At 37.8% G+C, this 26391-nt stretch overlaps 2 protein-coding genes and 1 long non-coding RNA gene across 3 annotated transcripts in view; 1 reads left to right on the forward strand and 2 right to left on the reverse strand.

The window, feature by feature from the left end:
* The window catches only part of LOC148675449 (uncharacterized), a 304725-nt gene that overhangs the window by 104437 nt on the left and 173897 nt on the right, over nt 1–26391 (reverse strand). The window lies entirely within an intron of this gene.
* The window catches only part of nt5dc1 (5'-nucleotidase domain containing 1), a 103922-nt gene that overhangs the window by 68095 nt on the left and 9436 nt on the right, over nt 1–26391 (reverse strand). The window lies entirely within an intron of this gene.
* col10a1b (collagen, type X, alpha 1b) lies at nt 14566–26317 on the forward strand. The gene is made up of 3 exons (XM_088626796.1): nt 14566–14713; nt 15142–15286; nt 23754–26317. The coding sequence occupies exons 2-3, from the start codon at nt 15157–15159 to the stop codon at nt 25598–25600; spliced, it is 1977 nt and encodes a 658-aa protein (XP_088482922.1). The 5' UTR covers nt 14566–14713; nt 15142–15156; the 3' UTR covers nt 25601–26317.

Genomic DNA, 26391 nt, shown 5'->3' on the forward strand with positions numbered 1-26391 from the left:
CCTTGTAGTGATTATTAATCTCTCAGACCAGCCACTGGATGAGAGGCTAAAGCAGTGATTCATGAGGACCTGCAGATGCAGATGCGAAGATAGATCGCTATCCCTCACAGGTGAGGATGACTGTCTTCCATGAGCACAAAGGTGAGTGATAAGACAAATATGAGCTCCACACACTCTCTGGCAGGAGCAGCAGGTGCTGTCTTGGAGATGTTAGGTTATTTTAAGAAATGGATGAATGAGATCCTCAATTAACTACCAACGACCAAATGGGCTAGATAGACCAAAAGACCTTCTCTTGATAATGTCTTTACCATGTTCTTATGTTCTAATGTCAACACAAAATGTGGCATTCTGCTATCTAATCAGAGTATATGTGTTCGGTGTCTTTATCATACTGGAAAAAAGACATACACAAACTGCCTTCCAAAGGGTAAAACCAGTTTGAAAAATGGAACGATGCTGATTGCACAAGGCCACTTGGTTTTCTACCTCAAAGTAGCCTCTACTTCCTTCCTCTCTCATTCAAGGAACTTTTCTGAGTTTCAAGACAAACTAGGAGATATCTTGATAAGTTTATACAGAGCAGTGTCTGAAACAGTTTTCAGGTTGGGTTACGGATGGATGGATGTTTGCCCGTTATTCCTCCTGGCATGTAGGGGCAGCAACATCCTGTTGCTGTTACCTTAACATTATTTTTTTTACAGGACAGGGTTGTTAGCCTTGTGCCCAACCTCCAACATGGAGGACCTGGCGCCCGACGTGGGACACGAACCCACTGCCCTGAGATCTGAGTCTCCTGCTCTCCCAACAGACCTAGCCGGGGCCTCAGGTTGGGTTATAAAAAAAGAAAAATCTCAAAAACATTTAACATTAATGTAAATAATCATGGTTGGCAGACCCACGTAATTGCAATCTTTTTTCTTGAGTTTTGTTAAGATGAGGAATTATGATTTTTTGATTTCTAACCCTTCCTGATTGTAACGTACAGTATAACAATATTTTAGTTTGAATAAATTGCTTCAAAAGAAATCACCACACTTTAAACTCTATAAAACGTTTTGGCCCAGGTCTGTTTTTAACTGACTTTATCCATCACAATATTTTTTATGTACCATATACTGTACATTACACGTTATACATGTTATATTTTTAAGTGCTAAAACAATGCAAGAACTTTCTGCTTTTCAGCAACTTAAGTTCCATTAAAAAACATTCTGTAAGTCCCAGAAATTCTCATATAGCCTCATTGTCTATACATGAATCCCTAACATTTTGGGTGTGGGTGTTATTGTGGACAAATTCCCATCTGGAAATCTAAAATTACTTTTGACATGGTCACAACAGCTGTTACACATACAGTATAACTAATGTGGATATCCATTTGATAATTATTTGTGTAGAGAAATCAAAACAATAAGGAAAGAAAGGACAAACATTTGATGTTAGCATATTCTATGCTGATTGGCATCATAAATTCATTTTATGCACTCTGCACTCTTTGTAGTTACAGTATAGACATAAAGCAAAGTGCTTTTTTAAATCAAATGTTATATTTTAAAGTGAAGTAGTGAAGGAATTTAAGTCTGCAGGTAATCATACACTAGTTTATGTCTGCATGCATATGTGCTACCACTGTATACTCACAATCCAAACATTGTGTTGTCCAAAAACTGGAGCTACAAAACATAATCTTCTAAAATTCAGACCCCTCCTTTCTTATTAACTAGTCAAAGTGTTAATGTGTATGTTAACGAAAAGAGTTAAAATTCACATAAAATGTGATTTTTTTCACAAAACAAACTTTTCACAGAAAGAAATGTTGGCATGGACAAACACATACAGTACATTTACATACTTAATACAACAAGTATAACAACAACAATAGCAATAGCATAGCTCCTTTCATATAAAATGATCATAGACTGCTTCACATACAGTATTTCCTATTTTCCTTGTCTGCTATAGAAGTGCAACACCCACCTGGGTGAAATGCACACACAGACAAAACTGTTTTAAGGCAATGTGCACTGATGCTTTAAAAACAACCCACCATCTCCTATCCCGGGTTTGGATAGGAGACTAACAATTTACGCAACTGTAAAAGTGATTTTTCTAATGAACTAAGCACCTGGAGCTATAGCAGATCACTGGCCACCCCAAGAAACTACAATAGTCGATTGTTTACTTACATAGTTGATATCTTAAATTAGTTCTTTCCGGTCTTTACCACAAGTATTTTCAGATGTTTTTAATTTGATAAATACATGTGATTCTTCCAAAGTCATTCTGTGTTGTTTTGGATCATGGCTTTGGCTTCCAGCAGCCACCACATCACCCTACCATATCCAAAATCAGAAAGTTTGGTTTCCAGATTTAACCAAATGATGTGACCTTACACTGTTTGCCCAGCATACCCATCCAGCTAACACGTCCATTTCAAATGTCTTTTTCTGTCAATGTCCTGTCCCCGAGATGTTTCCCATGCTTGGAAGGTCCTATCTTTGAGACTGTTACTCAAATAACTCTGTCACTACAGCTTTTGCACAAATTTCTTTTTCAAAACACATCTCTACAATGCCTTGATAGAAAAGAAAACTCTCCATCACTGAAACAATAACTGGCCAAAAAGGCTACAAGACAACAAATGGAGTGTTGCTTTTAAAAAAATTAGATATGAACCATTCTCTCTAAAAAACTATTTTTTTCGTAGTTCAGTTTTCCATTTTACAGTGAAAAGTATAAGTATTGGGACAGTGAAATAAAACTTGTCATTTTTAATGTGTTTTAAACACATTTTTAAAAACAAAGTTCCTCAAATAAACAAGTACTTATTTTGAAAACAAAAACATGATACTTTTATCTTACAAATGCCTTAACTGAGTTATATACACAATACCAACTCCACATAACTGTACTGTACATAAAACTGCACATACTGTAAAATGCAAATTGTGATTGCGGACCGAGATAACTAGAAAATTAACAAGCAAATTACTGACATGCATAAAGGGTGACAGTATAAAATACAGTACTTGCATTTGCCAGTGTTTTACATATACAAAATAAACAGATACACATTGCTAACATTGGTGTCAAGTTGTGGTAGCCAAATCTCTGTTTATATAAGAATAAATCTATATAAACTACAACCAACTTTCCATATACACTCACTGAGAATAACATCAGAAACCACAGCTGAAATCAACAGGCTCCCTCATAGGCAATCTAATGGAGTAGCTGTTTTTTTTAGTTATCTGCACTAGTTTGTGCTGCAATTCAGAGATCAGTTAGAATTAGTCCAGACAAAAGCAACTAAATACATCTGTGTGTGTAAAAGAAATTCCTACAGTGATGGGCTGAAGGACCTAAACCTTTTGTAATTTTTAGCATAGAAGCCTATGAGATGATTTGATCCAAGTGTTGAAAATCCTCAAAGCACTTACAAAGGTAGCCCAATACATTTCCTCAAAGTCAACAGTGAAACTTAAAGCAGAGGACACAAGCAGACACAAGCTGAGAGTCAGAAAAGTCCGAAAATAACTCATGTTGCTAAAACAAATACCCTGGAGCATTCAAGCAGTGGCTGGATGAGATCTTTGGATCAATTTGCTACTAACTACCAAATGGACTAGACGGGGCTGAATGGTCTTGTCTAAAGTGTAGCCATTCTTACATTCTTATGGCTGACAAGCACAAGGCAGATTCCCATTGCCTTCCCTTCCATAGTCACCACCCAAATGGAAACCCGTTGAGCCGATCGAACATGCTGTTCAATCCCACACACCACTACATTTAGCACTGCCTCAGCTGAATACTACAAGAAATATGGTGGCAAGTCTTTCATAACCCTGAGAAGGCATTCCATGCCCTACTCAATCCGTCCTTATGACCGTAGGGGGCAGGCACATGATTTGGTATGAGGTCCTATTATCCTGGTCAGTGAATCGATCACTTAAAGGTTTTTAATATTATTGGTAAAACTGCAAGATATTTAGAAATGCAGAACAGAGGCTGACACAAATTACAAACCTATAGGCTCCTTTTGTACTCAGTAGTGCTGTTTTTCCAAATTGACACAAGGATAGCTCAGGCTTTTCCCAGTGTACGGCTTGAAATCAAGATCAATTGAGACCTGAATGCAATGATTTTCCATTCTGATCCAGCGTGAGTCAGCAGGTTTGAGTGCAAGCTTGCACTTAAAATAATTTACTTAATGATATGATTATATAAGCATTTAAAGATATAATAGTTTTAGGCACAGAAATTTTCCTTCGGTTTTTAAATGTTACTCTGCATGCAATGTGCTGCAGAAATTATGTACTTTTAAAATCTAAGTTTATAACCTCTCATCATGATGCACAGGAATAGGAAGAATTAATCATCAACCTGAAAAGTTTTGTAACTTCAATCAAACTTAATTTCTCTACTCAGCATCTTCCAGCATGAACAAAATCCTCAATTGCAGTAGTCCTTTTGTGCAGATAGCCTTGCATGCATGAACAGTTTGTCAGGTTTTTGTTGTGAAATGGCAAAAACAATTCTATATACAGTAAAACCTGCAATTTTCAGTAGTGTGCAATTTTGGATTACTTAATACCTTTAAATACAGTATATGGTCGGTACCACTTCCCACGCATGTATTCGTTAGAAACCCATAAAGGTAGTTTTTCATTACTTTGACTCTCATAAAAAATGAGTGGCATCTATTCTCCCTCTTCTTGCCTCTTCTATTAAGATGAAAAGTCGCACCGAAGCTTGTCCCTTTCATGCACTAATGCTCTGCCTGTTGAATCTTTCTATCTGGTCCCCGTATCCAAACCTAACGAATGTGATGTACATTTCTTTGCCCTACCACTCCCAGTTACTAACTGCTATGGGCACAAGCAAACCAGACGTGTAAGCAGAAAATATTTTTTTTGAGTTCTGTATAGTTTTTTTATTTTCCATACATCTTTGTTGAAGATATCTTAAAACCTGAATAAAAGAAGGCATCCTGCACACAAATTTGAGACCAGTATTTAAGCTTCATGCATTGAATCCCATAGAACATACAGTACATACAGTATGTGCACAACACACAACCTGTGTCATATCTTCACAGAGATAGATTAATAGTAATAACCTAAGAAGAAATAAGAAGGCCCTTAATGTTTGCAAAATGGCTGACTGTGAAAAAATAGGTAATTCCTTTTCATGACCTAAATTCTTTTTTATTTTTAGAGGAATGAGTTTCCAGACTATATACAGACACACAGAAATGAAGGTCACTAGTGACATACTGTACAGGCAGTGGGATACATCAAATCACAATTAAAATTTCAGACAGACTTAAAATTTAAGGACATTCAGTTGTCTCTAAACAATAAAAAATAATCAAATGCTTTCAAATGAATAGTTTCAGATTTAGTGTTTTGATTAATTTACTGTATATATAAGATCAATTTATTGGCCATATACAATTTCTTGCATTAATAATTTGTCTTTTTCTTTTGACTGTACCCCAGCTTGCTCTCCATGAGACACACAGACAGGGAGAGAAGCTGGGGGTCAGAGCGCAGGGTCAGCCATTTATACGGCGTCCCTGGAGTAGCTGGGGTCAAGGGCCTTGCTCAGGGGCCCAACGGAGTAAGATTCCTCTGTTGGCCGAAGGCGCAGATCCTTCACCACAGAGCCACCGCTCCACCCCTATAATAGTAACGGTTTATGAGATAGAAATAGAGATAACTTTCTTGGCCTTAGGAATTAGTCTTTTTCCCCATCTCCATGAGATGCATTATGTCTCCTTTTCCATGTTAAGTACTGGCTTTGCATCAGCAGTACCGTAGTTGTTTGTAGTGTTTAAGGCAGGTTTCTTTTAAATGATGAACATGCTGTTTAACATTACAACTACTTTTGAGTAATCTCAATGCTTGCATATGTATGTACTGTATATGCTTCACTTTCTTTTCACACATTGGTCACCACTGGGGTTCTCCTGGGACAGAAGATTATTGGCACACTATCCAAAATTGACATTATTTTATCCACACTGGTCTTCAGTCTTACATGTACACCCACAAATATCCTGAGGTGTCAAACTGATTTCTTCCATTCATTAAATTTCTTTTTAGTGATAAATCGAGCATAATAAAGGTTTAATTTTTAGCCTTGCATACAGTTCATCCTGGCCCTTAACATACAAGTCTGTTTTACTCGGGGTCTTCAGAGCAATAGCTGTAGTGCACAGCTCTAATGTGTTCTACCACTAACACTGTCGACTTTTGTCGACAAAACCGATTTTAGTCACAAAGAACATAAAATTTGCAAAGAGTACTGGAATATTAAAAAGGTATATACTGTTATCTGCTAATACATAAACTGGAACTTTAGAACCTGATTTGACTTTGTATCACACATGCAGCATCAGCATTTACTAAAACAATGTTTAATATTTTTTTAATCTTTTGAGTGTTTCTTTACACGCTTTGCCATTTCAGTCTGACAAGTACTCAATTATAAACCAAAGTAAGAAAGGCAAAAATGAAAATAAGGCAGCATGGTGGCATAGTGGTTAATTAATAATAATTCCTAATACTTATATAGCGCTTTTCTGGACATTCCCCTCCACCACCACCAGTGTGCAGCCCCACCCGGATGAGGGAATGGCACCCATAATGCACCAGTACACTCACCACACACCAGCTCTCAGTGGGGAGGAGAACAGAGTGATGAGGCCAGTTCATAGATGGGGATTATTAGGAGGCCATGACTGATAAAGGCCAGAGGGAAATTTGAGCAAGAGACTGGGATAACACCCGAATTCTTTTCGAGACATGCCCTGGGACTTTTAATGACCACAGAGAGTCAGAAATTCAGTTTTACATCTCATCCGAAGGATGGTGCCATTTTACAGTCTAGTGTCCCCGTCACTATACATTAGGACTCACACAGACTGCAGGGTGAGGCTCACACCAGCTGAGCTCCAATGGGCTGCCAACCAGAGTTGCTGGATGATACAGCTAGCTGTGTGGAGCTTGTACTGTATGTTCTCCCCATGTTTGCGTGATTTTCCTCTGGGTGATCTGATCTCCTCACGCAGCTCAAAAACATTCTGGTAGGTTAACTGGCTTCTGAGAGCACTGCCTCTGGTGTGAGTATGTGTCTGTGTCTGTCCTGTGATGGACTGCTGTCCTGTCCAGGCTGTACCCTGCCCTGGGCACGTTGCTTCATCCTGCTCTCCTGCGACCCTGAATTGAAAGAAGTGCTTAAAAACGGATGGATGGACATACAGTAAATTATATTTTTATATAAAGACAAAACACATGATTGCTGCCCAGTAATATGATAAAAAAGTACTGTATTTTAGTGATAAAAAGGGATTTTTTTGACAACTCAGACCACCATGGAAAACATCTGGTCCAGTGCAGGTATTGAAGACCCAGAAATTATCCTGTATTGTTAATATTAACATTAACTGCAATATATCTGATAAATATCACACAATGTGTACAAAACCACTGCTAGAAAATTTAAGCACATCACACCTTCATTATTAATTAAAGCACGTTTCCACTCAATGTACTTACTAAATTTGTGCAAAATATAAGATGAGCTTAACAAAAGCCACATACATTTTCACATTATTCAAACTTTCAAATACCTGCAAATTACATGTTTTTAACTAGTTGTTTTCTAACTTTAGTCGTTCAGTTTCTTTGGAATTTCATATACTTGGCCATTCTATGCCCTGAGGAAACTGACACAGCTCCTGCAGAGAGAGCACTGCTCAGACTCGAACATGACGCCAACTCCATGAATCACAAAGCAAAACCACAAAAGAGATGGAAATGGAAGCATCCCAGTTCAAGTCTGAATGTTTGGTAGCAAAAGTCATAATGTGGATACAGCCACGGCGACAAGACCAATCTAAATAACTCATTGGTGAAGGAATATGGAAACTCATACCAACTTGGGGAAAACGTACTTATGTACTGTACAATGGCATTATGCTAAAAAATATGAGTAACATCATGACAAGGAAATGATGGACTGGCATTCCATCTAGGATGTAGTACTATCTAGAGTTCTCTGCTTCTGGGATTGGCTCTGCTGTTCCTACCAGAAACAAGCAGCTTCCGATAATGGATGGGTCATGTCAATGGAGTAAGAAGCACTTGTCCAGTAACATATACAGAACTAACTGACACGAATCCACCTCCGATTGTGTACTGCCACATATCTGATCACTTTTTAGCGTATTCTAAACCTCAAATCAGGAAAGCTTCGGGCTTCCATACAGTAAGTCTGCACTTTCCGTTGCAGCACAAAACTCAGCTTCATGCAACAGGAAAGGTCATTGAGGTCAGTTGACAGACTGACATTTCTAGCCCAAGGATAATTCATAATTCAATAAAACTCTGGAATTTACCAAGTTTTATTAGAGATGCACCTTTGTCGATTGTTTTCAAACCCAGATTAAAATCAAACTTTTCTGAAATAGCTTTGTTATGCTGAATTTACATTTAATGCTAAAATTATTTTATGCTTTTGTCTTGCTATTTTTAAAGGTCTGCTGAGAACTGTTTTAAACTGTGATTTTTAAAAGTATTTTCTTTATAAAGCACTTTGAGGTATTTTGTCATGGAAGGTGCTATATAAATAATAATTACTAGAACTGCAGCCTTTGTGGTTTCCATATTGAAACATGCTTTAACATCACACCTTAACAGCCCACTACGCACTAACAACAGGGCTGTGAAACAGTACAGTACCTTTCCATAGCAGAAAAAAATAAAGAGGTATTCTTTCAAGACAGAATTCCTCATTTTCTAGAACGCCGCAGTTTGAAACTGATGTTGCATATTTTAACCTTTAGCAATTTAATGGAGGATGACTGCCAATATAACTACCAAGAGTTTCCAACACCAATATAACTACCAAGAGTTTCCAACACAAAAGTAACACGAATGAAAATATTCTGCTTTGAAATGTTTGTGAATCAGGCTTAGTCAGCCTCTGCTGATTGCTGTGGAATAAGTCCAGGAGGATCTGGCTTTCGCTTGTATTAATTCTAATACAAATAATTATAAGCATAACCTTGGGATTTGCAAAATACTATAGCAACATTTAAAGGACTTCTTTTAAGTTTATTGATAGTATCATCTCCATTAGTAACAGAAGGTTAAACAATAATATAAGTTTTTTGCTTTAACCAAGTCAAGCTCCAAAGTAGACTCACGAAAAATGTTCACTGAAGTACATATAGCAGTATGAGCATGGTTTCACATTTACTGGTATGTGTGTATATCCTACATTGGAGATCTGTATGTGTTTGAGATAAATCAGATAAATCAGACTTGTCATAAAGGAAAGACACTTATTTACCTTAGGTGAAGAAAGCAAGTAGACACAAGTGGAAACCACATGGAAGTGCATTTACAGACAACAGGTGGGGGGGTCTTTACGCAAAGGGTTGTGGGAGAATGGAGCAAGCTACAAACAGGCTAGATGGGCTGAATGGTCTCCACATGTACCCTTTCTTGGGGTTTTCTATTATTAAAATCCTGCTACCAAATCTTTTGGTACCTGCATAGCAGTTATGTGGAGCTCGGAGCACGTGGAATCAAAGACACACATCATGTCGAGTAAATACATTTATGCCCCACTCAGGTGTGGTAAGAGTGAAGGCCTGACTGCCATAAACAAAGAGAGAAAAATGGCCAGGTTTTCTCCCCATTATTGTAAATATCCATTTTAATTATTTTTAAAAGGAAACTGATACATAAATAATTATATTGTATCTACAAGACCCTCACATCCTGGTCTATGGGCACTAAAATGGAATGAGCTTTCTTAGGATGTAGTTTGTACAGAAAGGTAAACTGATTGCTCATATTGGTGGATATCAGTATTTCAAATTACTTTTTTTGAAAAGTATTCATTTCTTAAACACAAAACAAACAAAAAAAAGCACTTCTGCCACTTTGTGGTTTGAAAGTCTTTGGGAATGAAAATAAGACAAAATTACTGGAACCTACAAACCTGTAAAATGTTCACTTCATTCATTCACACTCTGTCATTTAGTTAAATGGGGTTCAGCCTGGATGGTCTTGGCACAAGAAACTTTTTTTTGTGGGCAATAAAATACAAACAGGGCTGGAAATAATATGTTAAAAAATAAAGATTAAGGTTTTCCTGAACCATCAAAACACATGTGCTTGAGTTCCGAATGCCAACGAACAGAAAAGGGTTTCTGAAGTTCCTGAACGTCTAGGTAAATTTAGCCCATTTAGAAAGATAGAAACAAATAAGCCAGCAAGGCAAGCATGAAAACTACAGCCAACAGGTCCAACACATGAAGTAATAGACATTTACAAAGAAACCTTATGCAATGTAAAACACTTATAAACGCCGCACAAAACATAAAACAACTCTACAACAATAAACAACGGCCTTAAGATTAAACTTACTTTTCCCCTCAAGTTTTATGACCACAAAGAAGCGTTTTAAACACATCACTTGGTGGGCTCCCAAGCGGCTTGCTCAGTACAGACCCTGGTTTGGAGCACAGGGTGCTTCCTGCCGTCAGCAGGCTGAGCCCAGTTTGGCTCATTAGCTGGAAGGGACTGGGTAATGAGCAGACCGCCAAACACAACTGGCTGTTCTCTACAGGGAAGGGGTGAGCCTGGGTCAATGGGGAATCATCGTGTTCTAAGGGAAAGGAAGCCCTTGAGCAGGAAGGTCTAACACAGGAGATGTCCCGTGCTTGGGAGCCCCTTATCTACTGGTTTTAAATTGTAGCTCAGCTCTTAATGCCCAAAGGGAACTAAGTGCTGGCTTAACTGGAGCAGGAAAGAAGTTCTTCTCATCAATCCAAAGTGCTGCGGATGTACATAAACCTACAGTACAAGATCTGCTGTACTGTGACTCACTAATCCTGGACTTGAGCACCCTCCCCGTCTGAAGCTCTGAATGGTGAAAAGAACCCCAGCACCCAGTAAAACATGCCCTGTACTGTGACAAGTAACCCCTCCGATTACTCAGGGATATGGGAGTCTGCAGTTGTCGGTCCAATCTATGCTATCTGTTTGTCTACTGAGGGAAATGTGCACTGCACTCATCCTCTCATGCTGGTAAAAGGGCAAGAGGAGTGAGCCTAGTTTGTTAGTAAATGTGCCATTCCAAACAGGGGAGTAGTAAGTGAGAAGCAACTGTGAATCATTAGTCCTTGTCTATTTTTATATCTAGCTTTTAAACATACTGTTTGCAATAATATTTCATGCAAAACTGCTTTAGTGTGTTATAGGTATTAAAAATAAAGTGTTCAAAAATATTCACTTATTTTCTTTTGGTGTGTTCTTTAGCTTTGAAAAAATGGATAGCTACGTTTTACATACAGTACAGTACATTATAAACATACTTGTTTCCAAACATGTTTGGCATACAGCAAGCAAACGTCTGATATGCTCTTGTGTATTCCAAAAAGCCTTATGTGCCATATACCATATTCTTCTTAAAACATAAATTATAATAAGGGCCACGAAGACAAGAATTTTAATAACCCACAATTCATGCTATTAAGATTTCAATAAATGTTTAAAAATGCAAATGCACATTTTATGGTTTGTAAAATATGTGTCAGGTTATTTCTTTACACCATCCCTATTATTGACCATTAGAAAAGAGTATATGTAATAACAGCATAACAACAGGTGTCAGGCTGAATAACAGAAAGATAACAGCAAGATAACAGCACACAGATTGAAGCACAGATAAAAGAGACTGCATTTACTTTCATTCTACATTTGACTGTTCTGTGTTTCTGTTTCTTCTAATTGTATTGTTCGCATGTTTCCTTCATAATCACTAAAGTAAGAGCCGATCTGAGAGAATTGTACCAAACACGCAGTGAAATGTGAGTATATGATAAGACTAAAAGATTGACCTTTTCGGTTACGCTAAGAACTGATAGAGGAAATTTAACATTACAAAAGTTCTTTAAGGTTCATTAAAAAAACCTTCTGAAAATGAGTTTGGAAACCTCTCCATTTGTGTATGCTTATTCAGCTGGTTCCAAAAATAACAGCATCTGCAGCCGTGGTGTGGAACAACCTGGGCTGCCATATCTCGATGAACTCACAAAAGCCACTCGATACTGCCCTCTGCTGGACTAAGCATATACTGCACTTTTGTAAAAAATGGCAACCACAGATAACACAAATCCCACACAAATAATTACTGTACCATTATTTAACTTGAAAAAGAAATATAAACTATTATTTTGTCTTAATCTGTTTATCTAATCTAATTTATTAAACATCCAAGTTATCAAGGTATTCTAAATGGTGTATGAGGAAAAAAAATGAATATTTCTGATCTGAACAGCAGAACGCTTACTTACCTAAACCAGATTGCACGATAATATTTGTGTTATATAGTACTGCTCATGAAAAGTTCATCCACTGAAAAGTGAGGATCAGAGGATTTACTGAAACAAACTGCAATTTTAAGCGACCTTTGCATTTCCTGTATGGTACAGTATGTACATTTCACACTGCAATAGTATCACATCATCTTTCATCTATTTCACATACAGTAAAGCAAGAGTGACAACCCTACACATTAATAGCACTGTCATGAAAAAATCCACATGCAAGCAATTTTTCTTAGGAATTTAACTTTGTTTTATTGCATTAAGATAAAATGATATCCGATTGAAAATTGTTTTAAATGCAGAACTACAGTAAATGTTCATGAATGACAAACTGGACAACTTTCACTATGAATAATATTAACAATAACAAACAGGTATTAAGCACCCCAGAGAATGATGATTAACAACATTGCTCTTTTTTTCAGATAGGCACATTACACCAAAGAACTCCTGGTCACTGGTCGCAGAGCAGTGGCACAGAGAGGTGTTTTTTCTAAATAAGTAATGAACTAAAGTACAACATACAAAAGCTACTGAGCGTACATGACACAGGCATAAACAATGTTTTTTTTGTTTGTTTGTACCAAACAAATTGTCAATAAAAATGAAGCTATAAAAAATGGCTTTCAGAATTTGATTGTAAACTGGTTGACCCTAAATATTCCAAAGAATAAAAGGGTTACTATTTAGAGCAAAACATACAGGTTAACCTACGTTCAATATTTCTGTCCAGCTGTGGGTAACGTGTCTAATCATGACTGAATATGGTCTGTTTTATTAGCCCTCAAAATTGTTGCCTGTAATGTCAAACCAGAAAGTAAGAGCAATAAATTTTATTTCAGATATTTGTATGTGAAAAAAATGGAAGACTGCTAGACTATAAACAAAAATAGGCAGACAAACATAAAAGTGTGATTTTAAAAGGTGAGTGCGCGGAAGTGACTCAGTTACTGTTACTACAATGGTGATGATGATGATCATGATCATCCAATCTGCTCAATGCTCACACAGCTTCACCAATGTTTTCCAAATTTTGGTTTTGATGAATGTAAAATTAAATCGACTGTATGTTTTCATCTAAAGAATCTCAGCAGGACATGTGCCTGAGATTTTGAAAATGAGCCAGGCCACAAAGGTTCATGATCAAGGCACATGTATTATGTTTTCAAGGAATTAGAAAGTACCACTACCTTAAATAATAATATAAGACTGTTTTCTCATTTGTAAAGAGGGAAACGCAATTACGTGAAACCGAGCTTGCTCATTCCTAAATAGCACATTCGGTTCATCTCAACCTTACTCTAACTGTTTTTGAAAATGTGTTGATGTTTGAATTTGTTGTTTTTCCATACCATGTAAGGTGGTCAGTAGTAACCGCATACCGTGTGCATCAACTTATTCAGAATAAATTCTTTTAGAAAGCCCGAGTCGATGAACAGGTTAATTTTCACTTGGAAAATGGATGATACTTCTACAGTTTATTATAGTTTTATTGCCTAAAATGTTTTTACAGCCTTCAAAATATACCCAAAATATTACAGTAATGCAAGGCATTCTCTTACATATACAGAAAAAAAAATTTTTTTCAAGATATTGCGCAGCACAATAATGACAGAGATGTTTATACTTATTTCAATGTGCCCTTAATTAATATATTAATACTTACACCAATATTTACTCACTCTTTGTAAACATTTAAAACTAAGGTTATCAGTTTAGGATACTTAGACATAAATAAAGGGAATTATTTACAGTCTTCCCAACTTCTTTAAAATACATTTTAAATAAAACAAGGCATTTATTTCAATAACTTTGGAGACTTAATTTTAGACTTACTGTAAGATACTCACACACATAAATTGCAAATAACGCACTGTGGCCACGTCCAAATTTAGGATTAAGGCGATCTTAATGGGACAACAGATATATTATCAAATACTGTATAAGTGTGTATTTCCTCAAAAGGGATAAAAAATGTGGTGGCAACTTCAGAGTAAACAAATATATATTTTTTTGAAGTTTTTTCCAAACTAACTAAAAAAATTCAAGGCTTGAAATATAGAGAGAAAACTAGGAATCTGATCTAACATGCCTACGTAAGGCAGAATATGCCTTTAATTAAAGCTTACAACAGCTAAGGGAGGTGCTTGTATAGGTACCTTTGTGATGCATACTAGAGATATGGTATAAATACCCTCATGAGTATCTCACCAGTAGCGTCTCTCCAGCTGACATTCTCCAACCCAAAGGATATACGAGCAGTGGCAACAGCACTCATATCTGTGGAGTCCAATTATGCTGGTATGTAATATGCATTTCCATTTTTAGAGCCTATTAGGTCAAGGATTTAAAAGATGCAGTTTTTCTTTATTCCACCAGAGCTAGACAATGTGGCACCCAGTCTTTGCAAGCCACCAGCATAATAATTTTCCAATTGAGCCTTGCTCAACGTTTTTATGCTGATGGTGGGGGAGAGGTGTACAGTATACGAGAATGTGGAGCACACATTTCTTTAAAAAATCTCTGCTGATTATTATACGGCATTGCACTGATTTGAATTACAGCTGTTGGTTTTTTACCATGCTTGTAACATGTCTTACTTCTGAGGACAGTTTCCCCATTATTTCCGTATGGCCAGATACTGAGTTTGATGAAAAATAACTTTAGGAGCAGATGGGCAGGCGCAATTCACAGCTTTTGAATGACGCAAATTCTTATTTCCTCCACAGATTTAGCTACAGAAGATGGAGCTGCAAATAACAAGCCTTCTTCTGGTACTCCTCTGCTTGAGTGAGGTTCATGCAGGGGCATATTACGGCAAAAAGTCAGAGACCAAGGGGCCTCAATATCAACCATATAATGTCAAGAGCCAAGGTAAGACTCCATCTTTGGTCTTCGATACAACAGCCTGATCTTTCTTAGCTAGTTTTACACTTTGGGGAGTCAGAAGTCAGGGTCAATGTAAAGTATTTTAACGAAAATAGAACTATGGTAGAATTGCAAGCTTTATGATATTAGCCGAGCATCTGATTACGATTCATTCAACCGAACTTCCTCCTTCAAACTATACAACAGTATTTGCTGGGTTTGTATCACATGAACTTTCGAACCCTTCTCTATCCTTCCCAGTAGCTGAGATGCTGGGTGCAAGCAAAGCAAAAACATGTACGGGCTAGAAACTGAACATCTATTTTAAACAGTTCAAACATTTATTTTTTAAGTAGATGACCTATTAAACACTGTATAATATCAGCTCCAGTGTCTCTGAGCATTGCACATTCTCTATATTTGAACTCTTTCCGGTTGTGCCTTTGTTAAGTTTAATTATGCATTACGCAGTCTTGTTTGGAGCAGAATTCAGCATCAGTCTTGAAACGATTCATTTTGCACGTAACTTCAGCCTTTTTTACCCCCAAAAAAGATGCATGGTGATTCAACTAGTAGCTGTGGATTATAATTTAGAATAATTTAACTATATAAAAATAAAGTTACAGAAATTATCAGCATTCTCAGTGAGTGCTTAAGCAACAATTTACTCAGGAGACTTATTCACTAGAGTCCTATAGTCCAGACATCAGCAGTTCCAGACTGGGATGTCCTCAGCCTGCTGTGGCTGGTACTCCTCAGCCTGCAGGAATATAGCTGTTCAGACGCTGCTGTGGTTGGGGTACTTGAGCTGTCTAGGGTGCAGTGTTGTTATTGGCTATTCCCCAAGCGCCTGGGAGGTTGCAGTGCCATTAGAAAGTGAAAGCATCTGGAAATCAATCCTTCAATTCCTGCTAGCTCCCCTAGGGGCCACAGTACAGATACTGTCAGACAGCTTCACGGCCCACTCCTCCGGAGAATTCTGCAGCACCCAGGGACCCCGTTCTTCAATGTACAATTGGCAGGACCAATATGACAACAAATGCACTGGCTGCACTAAAATGCTTCAACAAGTGCAAACGCTGAGTAGACTCAGCGCACGCAATCCTCCAAATCCTTGCAAAGACGGCACAGGCATGAAAAGAGCAAAGCAGGGAAGATTAACAACTGGCAAATACAAAAAAGAGGGGTTTCATAGTTGGCGATTTCACGTTTCCAAAAAGGAAATTAAAAGAATTTTAGGTGCAAAGCAATGACTGCTGCTATATTTTCCTGAATGAACTGTATTTAAAATATTGAGCAAGAGCATTGAGACAAGATGGCTCAAACACAAAAAGATAAAAGCCAAGGCCTGTATAACACAACAAGCTTAGAATGATTATATCTCTTAGGTACTTCTTTTAGACACACACAATATTGTATTACATTTCAAGCAATGCCTATATATTATTTACTTTATACAGACATTTTTTACAATTCAGCTGGACCTAGCACTGTGTAGAGAGATACATTAATTAACAGAAAGCCATTTTCAAGCTGCCTATCAAACAAGTATTGCACAGCACTTTGCTGTTCCTAATATTTTTCAGTTGACATGCATGTTTCTAATCTATCAGTCTAGGACAGACACATGGCTGGACTGATAAGAGTATGGGCTCACTTGTAACAGTTTCAAGTGTTACTAAAACGGATTTCAAGGCTCAATGAAGGCCAACAGATGAATTTCAACAGTTCAAATATTTTCAGCAAGTGATTTTAAAAATGACGAGCCAGGACTGAAAAGCAAACCTGAGCAGAGAATTTACCTCATCTACCTAGATAAACAATTTTTGAACAAGCCGATGTTTAAGGCTAACTCAGTAGACATAATCTATGTTTGTGTCTAAATAATACCATTCTAAACAGACAACAAAACTACAACAGTTTATTTTACTGCTGTCTCCTCCCTCCCCAAAAATATTATATTGACAGAACAAAAATATACATCACTTTTATTTTTGTTCAATGTGGTTTTAATTGGATACTGACATCAGTCTGTAAGGAGTGTCTATCTCTCTCTGTGCCCAACTGGGTAGTTTTTGTATTCTCCAAGAGAGATGTTAACAAGTAAGGCACAGCCTAAACATTATCTACATTTTACCTACCCATCTATTAATCCATTTTCAGTCATTTTTCCAGGTGAGGGTAGCAGCTAAAAATGTTATGCCTCTTTGTTTATACTACACTTAAATAATTCAGACCCCAGTAGTAGTTCCAAATTTAAGTGGTTAAACTGTTTCTTAACTAATGATCCCAAACTGACCCTCAATGAATGCAGGTATAGTAACATACTCAAATAAAACACATTCATTCGTCTCTTAAATTTCAGTATAGAGTGTCCCAGTTATGTGATCTTGACATTTTAAATAAATCAGTATTTATGCGTTATTCAAATGTTTCCATTTTGATTTTAGTTTTACATCTATTCTGTAGTGGGCGAAGTGAGTAGGTAGGGAAAGATGTAAATGCATATGATACACATAAACATGTTTGTTTATATAAAATACTATAAGATAATATCTATCTTAACTTATAAGAGAGGAACAGCAAAACACACTCAATTAAGATTCAAATTGTACTTTATCCTTCAAATACATCTTCAAAACAAACAACAAATAAGATTAAAAACAAATAATGTGAAAGAAATATTATGTAAAAGAAAATTGTTGTTGTTTGATTTGGAGCTCTAGCTAAATATGGAATTGTAGCAACAACAAAATCTCCCAATCTAGAAGACAACATTGTCCTGAAACCCCTAAAAACCCAAAACGCACAACTAAAATAAAAAAAATACAAAGATTAAAATCACTGTGTAAGGCATATTTCTATTTTCCCACACAAATGCAGTAATTTGAAGATCCCAAAGAGGATATAGTTTGGGAAAACCAAATACCACAGACTTCCAAGAATGGAATAATCACTGTTATCAGGAAGGAAACTCAATGTCCTCAACAGCCCTGCCTAATGGCACATGACCAGGCCTTCTGTGACACTGTGCACTTTTCATAGCTCTCTGACTAAGCACTTCTTCCCACTGCTCTTTAAACATACAGTTCTCGACTGAAAACTGTCCGCGTCTTTCTGATTAGAGAACTCTGTTAATACCAGAAATAATGCCTACTGTTACAAAGTTCTTTCATGGACAAATAACTGAAACAAAGGTACAGCAAACTGACATTTAATGTGAACATCCATAGTTTGTTCAAATATAACAAGAGTGCAAGGAGTGACTATCAATCATTTTGTATCCACACTAACCAAGACTGAACCATTAACACTATTCAAAGACGCGTTACATCCTGATGTGATAAAGGAAGAGGAAGAAGATGGGAGGAGATTTGTCCCTTTATGTTGCTGGATCCTTACACATCAGCACTAACTGCAGCGTACGAGAACATTTTCATCAGTACATCTGTCTAGACTACCCTATTCCATACGCTATTTTTATTGAATTTAAAAGTCAACAAATGCATATTTGAAAACAGAGCCCTCCAATTATCTGTGTCAAACAGAACAATGTGGTCAGCAGACCACCCTCTCCTGTTCTTTGTGCAGTGTTGTGGTTGAACAGGCCGCAGTGTTATTACCAGGTTGGCGTGTTCTATGAGAGCTTCACAAACCCATTATTGTGGTCAAGGATGTGGTGTTACAAAGGCTATGGGAAGAGTTTGATCTGTATGGCCTGTAGGGTATTACTGTACCAGACAGTTTATGTTGTTGTTTTGTTAATGAATTATGTACGTATTGAAAGAGGTTTCTTTGTGTCTTTCTTCTATCCTGCCCATTCCTGAGGTAAGCTTAAATTCTTAAAGTGCATTAACCAGATTAAGTGCAATAAGTGCATTAACCAAACATGAACCAAACATGAACCATACCGTTGTTCGTACAGACCCCTAATGGGGAAGCTCAAAAAGTTGCATTTTTGCAGTGAGCGAATGCTATATAGAAACTAAAACTTTGGAAACAAGGATTTTCCAACAAAATTCAGTCAAATAACACTTTGAAAATAAAACAATAAAGTCACTACAAAATGAATTAAACAGAAAAAGTGCTTGATCATTGCAGGTCACTTACAGTACATCAAATCCTTTATTAATGACAAGGTACCAAGAATTTATCATGGGAGATAGATTTTCTGCCCACACTCAGCTTAACCAGACCACTGTGACAAATAAATTATATGAAGCAGCTACTGAACACATATAGTATAATATTAAGACTGTAAGTGCATTCAAATCTGTAGGAGAGGTGTACACTTACAAATAAAACTGAAAAACAAGAGCAATCGATAAATACACATTTCATTATTATTATTGTTATTAATATTTTCTATATTTACAAATTATACAACCTTTTCAAGAGTACTGATAATAGTTTACAAGAGTAAGGTAGAATGTATTCACAGTTGAGATAATATTGGTGTATTTACAGTAATAATTCATTGTTATAGAAACATCAGAGGTATTGGTCTTTTTTATGGATGTGCAATTTTCCAGTCAATGAGTAATGGGTTTTATTCAAAAAATGCTTTTTTTCCACAATTGTCACAAAATGGTTATATATACACCCCTTTTCATAAAGTGGTTTGTTTTTAATTTGGAGATCACTTGCTTGTTAGTACATATGAACACGTGCTTTAAACTTGCTGTGAGTAATTAGTATTTGTTATTGAGTAGATCATGTTACATGTGGGCTAATCACTAATCAATTCAGTCAATTCCTTACCTCTCACTGGTTTCAAGCAATTAATGTGAGATGTACATACAAGAACACTGCCCATTGGTCTTGTACCATGCAAAAAAACATTACTACAGTGTAAGATTAAATCCTAAATTTGTGGAGAGCAACTGAAAAATGTAAGCCTAGGTCGAGTTCACAATTTTGGATTATATGGCATTAACTTTGTATTTCATTTTATTTCATAAGAAGTCATACAGTGTACTATATTGCTGCTCACTGAGCAAGTGTTCTCTGTACTGCCCCAAAATACTACTGTACCTTAAAGTGATTTATTTTTAAATCCTAAAGCCAGCATACTGTATAGTTTCTAATATCTCTCATTCTTAATAAACTAATCCATCTGAATTTTCTAGATTCTCAATACTATAATGAGATGTGCACGACAACTTACTGAAGATGCCAAATCTGATGCTAAATAATTTCTTAATAATAATTCTAAAAATTAACAATAACGCTATCACTTGAAATTCTTTCCATGCATCATGGACTGTAAGATAGACACTTTCACATCATTCTGAACTAGGATTTGTTTTATTTTTAACACTGTATTTGGCAAGCAATACAATAATTTCTTTTTTAAATAAATAAGCCCATTGTTATATGTGACATTCATTCATCTAGAAAAGTCCTTCCACTGACCTTTAATCAAAGTAGCAAAGAACATTTACAGTGTGACATGGAACAGTATACTGTTTTCTTAAGATAACCTTTTTCTCCTTTAAATTTTTTTAGCTTAAGGACTGTAATGCATTACTGGTCTACTTTAAGCAAGATGAAGGCCAACGGAATAATGAGATGTTAGAAATATAGTGCCCATACTGAAGTAAAGATGCCGTTCGTGTAAGAAGTGATCATTCAATAGAGATGGGTACCGCATGAACTGCGGCAAGAGCCACTACAGCAGTTCCGTCAATATCCCTGACAAACGTTAGAGGGCGCTATGGGATACCACTTCCAAGATTTCACTAATGCTATGACCCCTATCAGCCAAGCACAGAATGACAGTTCACGGTTCCTCTTCCATCGCAACAGAAAATAAGAAATATCAATGAACATTCTTCAAGAAAATATAGATTATGTAAAATGTGGTCCACATTTTTCCAGTGTTTATCGTATAATGTTAGATGCTATGATTGATTTTATTACATAATATAATGCTTTTGCAGCATAATGTTTAGTTTTAATACACTCTATTACAGAAATTTTCAAACGAATTAAGGTAAGCCTAAGAAAAAACTCACCACACGAAACAAAATGAAATTAGTTATATTTCATTTTTAATTACCGTTATTTCCTTTACAAAAAAAAAAAAGCCTTTTCTTGTATAAAGAAAACAAAACATGTTTCACAAATTTTTTTAGCTGTAGATCTAATCACTTGGCACATTGAGTAGAAAAATATCACAGGGAGTCAATTCTTTATATTAACTATTTTATCTAATCAGCACGCAACTGAATACAAATTGCTTTAATTAAACATAATATGGTAAAGGACATTTAAATAAAGATAGTGTAATTTCCTTTCATTTTAAGCAACACATCACACTTTAACTGATTGCTTACTGTACATGCATAATGCAAATTCATTGGGGAAACTTGGTAACTGGTAAATTCATATACTGTAGTAAATACTGTAAATGAAATATAGGAGTGCTAACATATTCTGGTCCCTGCGTTCTATTGTAGTGGTAATAACCAATATGTAAGACAAAAGGTTAAGATTTGTGATTAATAAGATCAGTTACTAAAAACAAGGTTGTTAATTTTAGAGTGCTCTCCTTTGAAAAGATATCCAGGAAGCAAGTTCATTCAGTTTTCTATAACAGAGTTATCAAAAAGAAAAACTCAGTGCAGCAAGATCTGACAAAACTTCATGTAAACTGTCTCTGTAATAGGGAACTGAAAAACTAAACTGCATCAGAAAAATGCAGCACTCTCAGGATAACACAGATCAACCATCCCATCTCCTTCTTCCCCAGTCTAACTTATCCCAGTGAAAAAATCAACTGGCCTAAAGAGAACTATGCTCATTTCAACCTGCTTTTAAATTGAATTTAGCCACATCCTAATCTGAACAGCTCTCAGATACAAGTTAAGGTTTATTCCATGCTGAAAGAAACAACATTTCGGCTGAGGAGCCTTCTTCAGGTGCGCTACGTACTTGAACTTCTTCAGCTCTGAGAGACTGTTTTTACCTCAAAACATCTCTATTAATCACGTTCCCCCTCCACTCCATTCAAATATGAATGCTGCAGCAAGCAATACAATCTGGTTCTTGATGCTATACAAAGGTCAATCTGCAGTGTTAGAAAGCAAACACAATATAATATTTGATACATACAGTATTTGATACTTTCAGTTTCGCTTCTGACGAGGAGAAAGCAAATCTAAACAGACCATTACTGTTGTGATCTAGAGTATTCTGTTTCAGGATATCCAATTATTTTTATGCAATACCAACAGATGACTTTATTCATTATTTGCTTTACATTTGTCACTCAGCTCTTCTATGACATGCATTTACTGCAGCAGACAGACCGATGGCACGTACATTTAAATATCTACAGAATCAATATAGATATTACTTTATGTTGTACAATCTTGTACTGAAAATATGCTGTAAGAAAAATATAAAGCCTGAACTCCATAAAAACTATATGAAGCTATTTACTCAAAATGACAAGAGTATGCTCAATCAAAATCTCAATAATTGCACCTAAATAAACTAAACTACAAAAGACAGTGTTACTGTATGATATAGCAATATTAAATAAACCTTTAAAAATTAAAATGATCCAATAAACTTTAAGATCAACGCTTCACCTCTGATATTCTAGTCTTCAGCCAAGTCTAAACTCTACGGACAAATGATCTGCATATTAGACGTTTTACATACTTTGATTTTTCACTGTACATTAAATATGAATATTTATGCAGCATTACACGGTATACCACCTGAAGAAGGCTCCACAGCCGAAACATTGTGTTATGTCTCTTCTCTTTACCAGTTAGAACTTAATGTGCCAAAACATTAAATGAAAATGCAGCAAGGAGCATATCCCAAAGGTGAACTGCAATACTAAAGAAGTTCAAACTTGTGGGATCTTTCAATAATTTGAAATATAAAAATATTTTTATTTTTTTCTTTGATTAATTTGTTTTATTTCTCATAAAAATATGTTCACAATATTTAATTTAATTATTCCTTAAAATCAAACATAATTAAAATACTTATTTGAAAATCTAGGAGACTCCACAGGTTTCATGTTTACAGCACATGTATAATTTAAATGAACCTGAAAATATTTAAGAATTGTACAGCCAGAAAAATGGGTTCAAGAGCAGAAGCATCAAAGCCAGATTTCAAGACGGAGATAAGAAACCAAAATATTTTCATGAAAAAATTAAGACAGACATTTGAGGTACAGTATGTTATGCCTAGGTATGCTGTCAATGTTAAGAATAATGAGAACATTTATGATATTCTCGTAGCGCAGTGCCCACATTTGGGAGATGAGGAAGAAAAGCCTTTACGAAATTGACTGTTATAGCACATTACATCACACAATTCAATTACATGGAGTAGCACAAAGTCAAGTCTTTCCTGTTGGCTGAAACATCTCAAAACGCAAAGGAATGCAGTCGGGCACGCAAGTGAAAACCTGTGCGGTGAACTGTGTTTTCCTGTCCAATTGCAGTGCTGCCGATGAGGGGAGAACAAGGAGAACCAGGAATTCCCGGTGAACCAGGACAGCCGGGGCCACCTGGGCCCCCAGGGCCCGCAGGAAAGGGAGGCTATGGGATGCCAGGACCACAGGGACCACCTGGGCCACCAGGACCACAGGGATATTCCTCCCCTGGCAAGCCAGGCATGCCCGGGTCTCCGGGAAAAACTGGTGAGAGGGGAAGTCCTGGGGAGAAGGGTGATCCAGGGTCTTCTGGGCCTCAAGGTCCAAGGGGGATGCCAGGATCTCCAGGAATCCCAGGACCTGCTGGTATCTCTGCTCCTGGAAAGCCAGGGCCACACGGGCCAGCTGGTTCTCCAGGGCCTAGAGGGGAGCCAGGGATGAAGGGGCATCCAGGAGCTCCTGGACAACCAGGTCAAAAAGGAGAGAAGGGATATGGAATCCAGGGCCATCCAGGAGAGAGAGGTGCTCCTGGACCAGCAGGTCCTGCAGGACTACCGGGACAACCTGGAGTAGGTAAACCTGGCAAACCCGGTTACCCAGGGGAGCCCGGGAAGCAGGGAATGCCAGGTCAGGATGGACTTCCAGGACCTATGGGCATGCCTGGCCATAAAGGCCCAGCTGGACCACCAGGTCCTTCAGGTATAGGAAAGCCAGGAGAAAACGGTGCACCAGGTCTTCCTGGACAAGCTGGACCAAAAGGCCCCCCAGGACCTCCTGGAGCTACTGGGGCACCAGGAATCCCAGGTTATGGAAAGTCAGGGGTTCCTGGACAGAAAGGGGAAAGAGGAATGAACGGCGTCCCAGGTCTACCAGGTGGCAAAGGAGAACAAGGCCCAGCGGGACGTGCAGGAGAGCCGGGACCTTCTGGGCCAGCAGGCCCCTCAGGTCCTTCAGGTCAAAGGGGATTTCCAGGTGAAGCCGGACTGCCAGGCCCTAAAGGTGATGCTGGTGCAGTTGGACCCATGGGACCAAAAGGACTGAAAGGAGATCAGGGTCCACAGGGCTTTGAGGGCAAATCGGGGTACCCAGGGTCACCAGGCCCTGCAGGTGCAAGGGGCAGTCCAGGGGCTCCGGGGCTGAAAGGTGAGGCAGGACAAGCTGGCCCTGCAGGTCTCCCAGGGCAACCTGGAAATATGGGACCTAGGGGTTCCCCCGGCCGCCCAGGCGAACCAGGGGCCAGGGGAGACGATGGCACGCCAGGCGCGACAGGGCCCAGCGGGCCTCCAGGAACTCCGGGTACACCTGGAATAAAGGGACATCCCGGTCCTCCTGGGCAACCTGGCCCTGCAGGCATCACAGCCAAGGGCGTGCCTGGCCCCTCAGGCCCCCCTGGGCTCCCTGGTCCCAGAGGATCCGACGGCCTGCCTGGGCACCCCGGCTCACCAGGCCCACCTGGCCCCCCCGGAGAGATCGTCTACCAGAAAAACTTTAAAGCGGCCCAGGCCATAGTCCAAAGGGCCCCTGTGTCGGCTTTCACCGCTTTGTTAACGAAGGCGTATCCAGAGTCGGGACAGCCCATCCAGTTCGACAACACCCTCTACAATGAGCAGCAGCACTATGACCCCTCCACCGGCATCTTCACCTGCCACACTTCAGGAGTCTACTACTTCGCCTACCACGTGCATGTTAAAGGGTCTAACGTGTGGGTCGCCCTGTATAAAAACGGTTCCCCAGTGATGTACACATATGACGAATACAAGAAAGGCTTTCTGGATCAGGCATCTGGGAGTGCTGTCCTCTACCTAAACGAGCAAGATCAGGTCTACGTTCAAATACCCAATGACGAATCCACTGGTGTTTATGCCACTGACTACATCCACTGCTCATTCTCTGGATTCCTGATTGGCTCGACGTGATACCACACTGTCTAACCGGCATACTTCTATTAAATCCATGAACTGTTTCTCCAATTGTCCCCATTTTTTGATGCATACTGCTTCAAGCAGTATGAAATGAAAAAAATATTCTAAACTACTTTCTTAATGTGTTTTTTTTGTTTTCTTTCATACAACTGAATATAAAAGCTCACACAAACTGGAAATTTCTATATAAGAGAAGCATAAACGTACAGTGTGTTCACTCTGGGCTGGGCTCTAGAAAAGCATAGAGGATTAAGTGGATCATTAGTTGTCACTAATAACTTTTTACAGTGATATTTTCCAAGATGGTGGCTTTTTAACTTGCTGTGTGCTTATATTCAGTTAAAAAACAGGAAATAAAAAAGTTGTTAAGTAGCAGAACTAAGGTGCTTTGTCTCAGCTCATGAAACCGTAAGCAAGTGATCCTTATTTTTATTTGTATGTCTGTCTTAAACAACAGTGTTACTGACAAAAACAAAACATACATAATCTATAAGACCTGCTTGATGTCTTACATTGCAATGTTGTGTTTAACTGTATGCATACCTGTAATATACTGTACCAGGAATTAGGAATTGGAAAATTCTGAATATCAGACAATCTACAGTATTTACCATTAACATTTTGAAATGTATGTTTGTCATTACCATATCCCTCAAGATGTATATGCCATATATATTGTAATGACCAAAATAAAGACTGACATACTTCTAATGTGCGTGTGTTTCCATATTTGTTAAATATACTTACTTTTAAATAATGATTCAGATGTAGTTGAAAGCATAATG

The sequence above is a fragment of the Lepisosteus platostomus genome, chromosome 3 (assembly GCF_059453375.1).
Source record: "Lepisosteus platostomus isolate fLepPlt1 chromosome 3, fLepPlt1.hap1, whole genome shotgun sequence".
In the NCBI taxonomy this organism is placed as follows: Eukaryota; Metazoa; Chordata; class Actinopteri; order Semionotiformes; family Lepisosteidae; genus Lepisosteus; species Lepisosteus platostomus.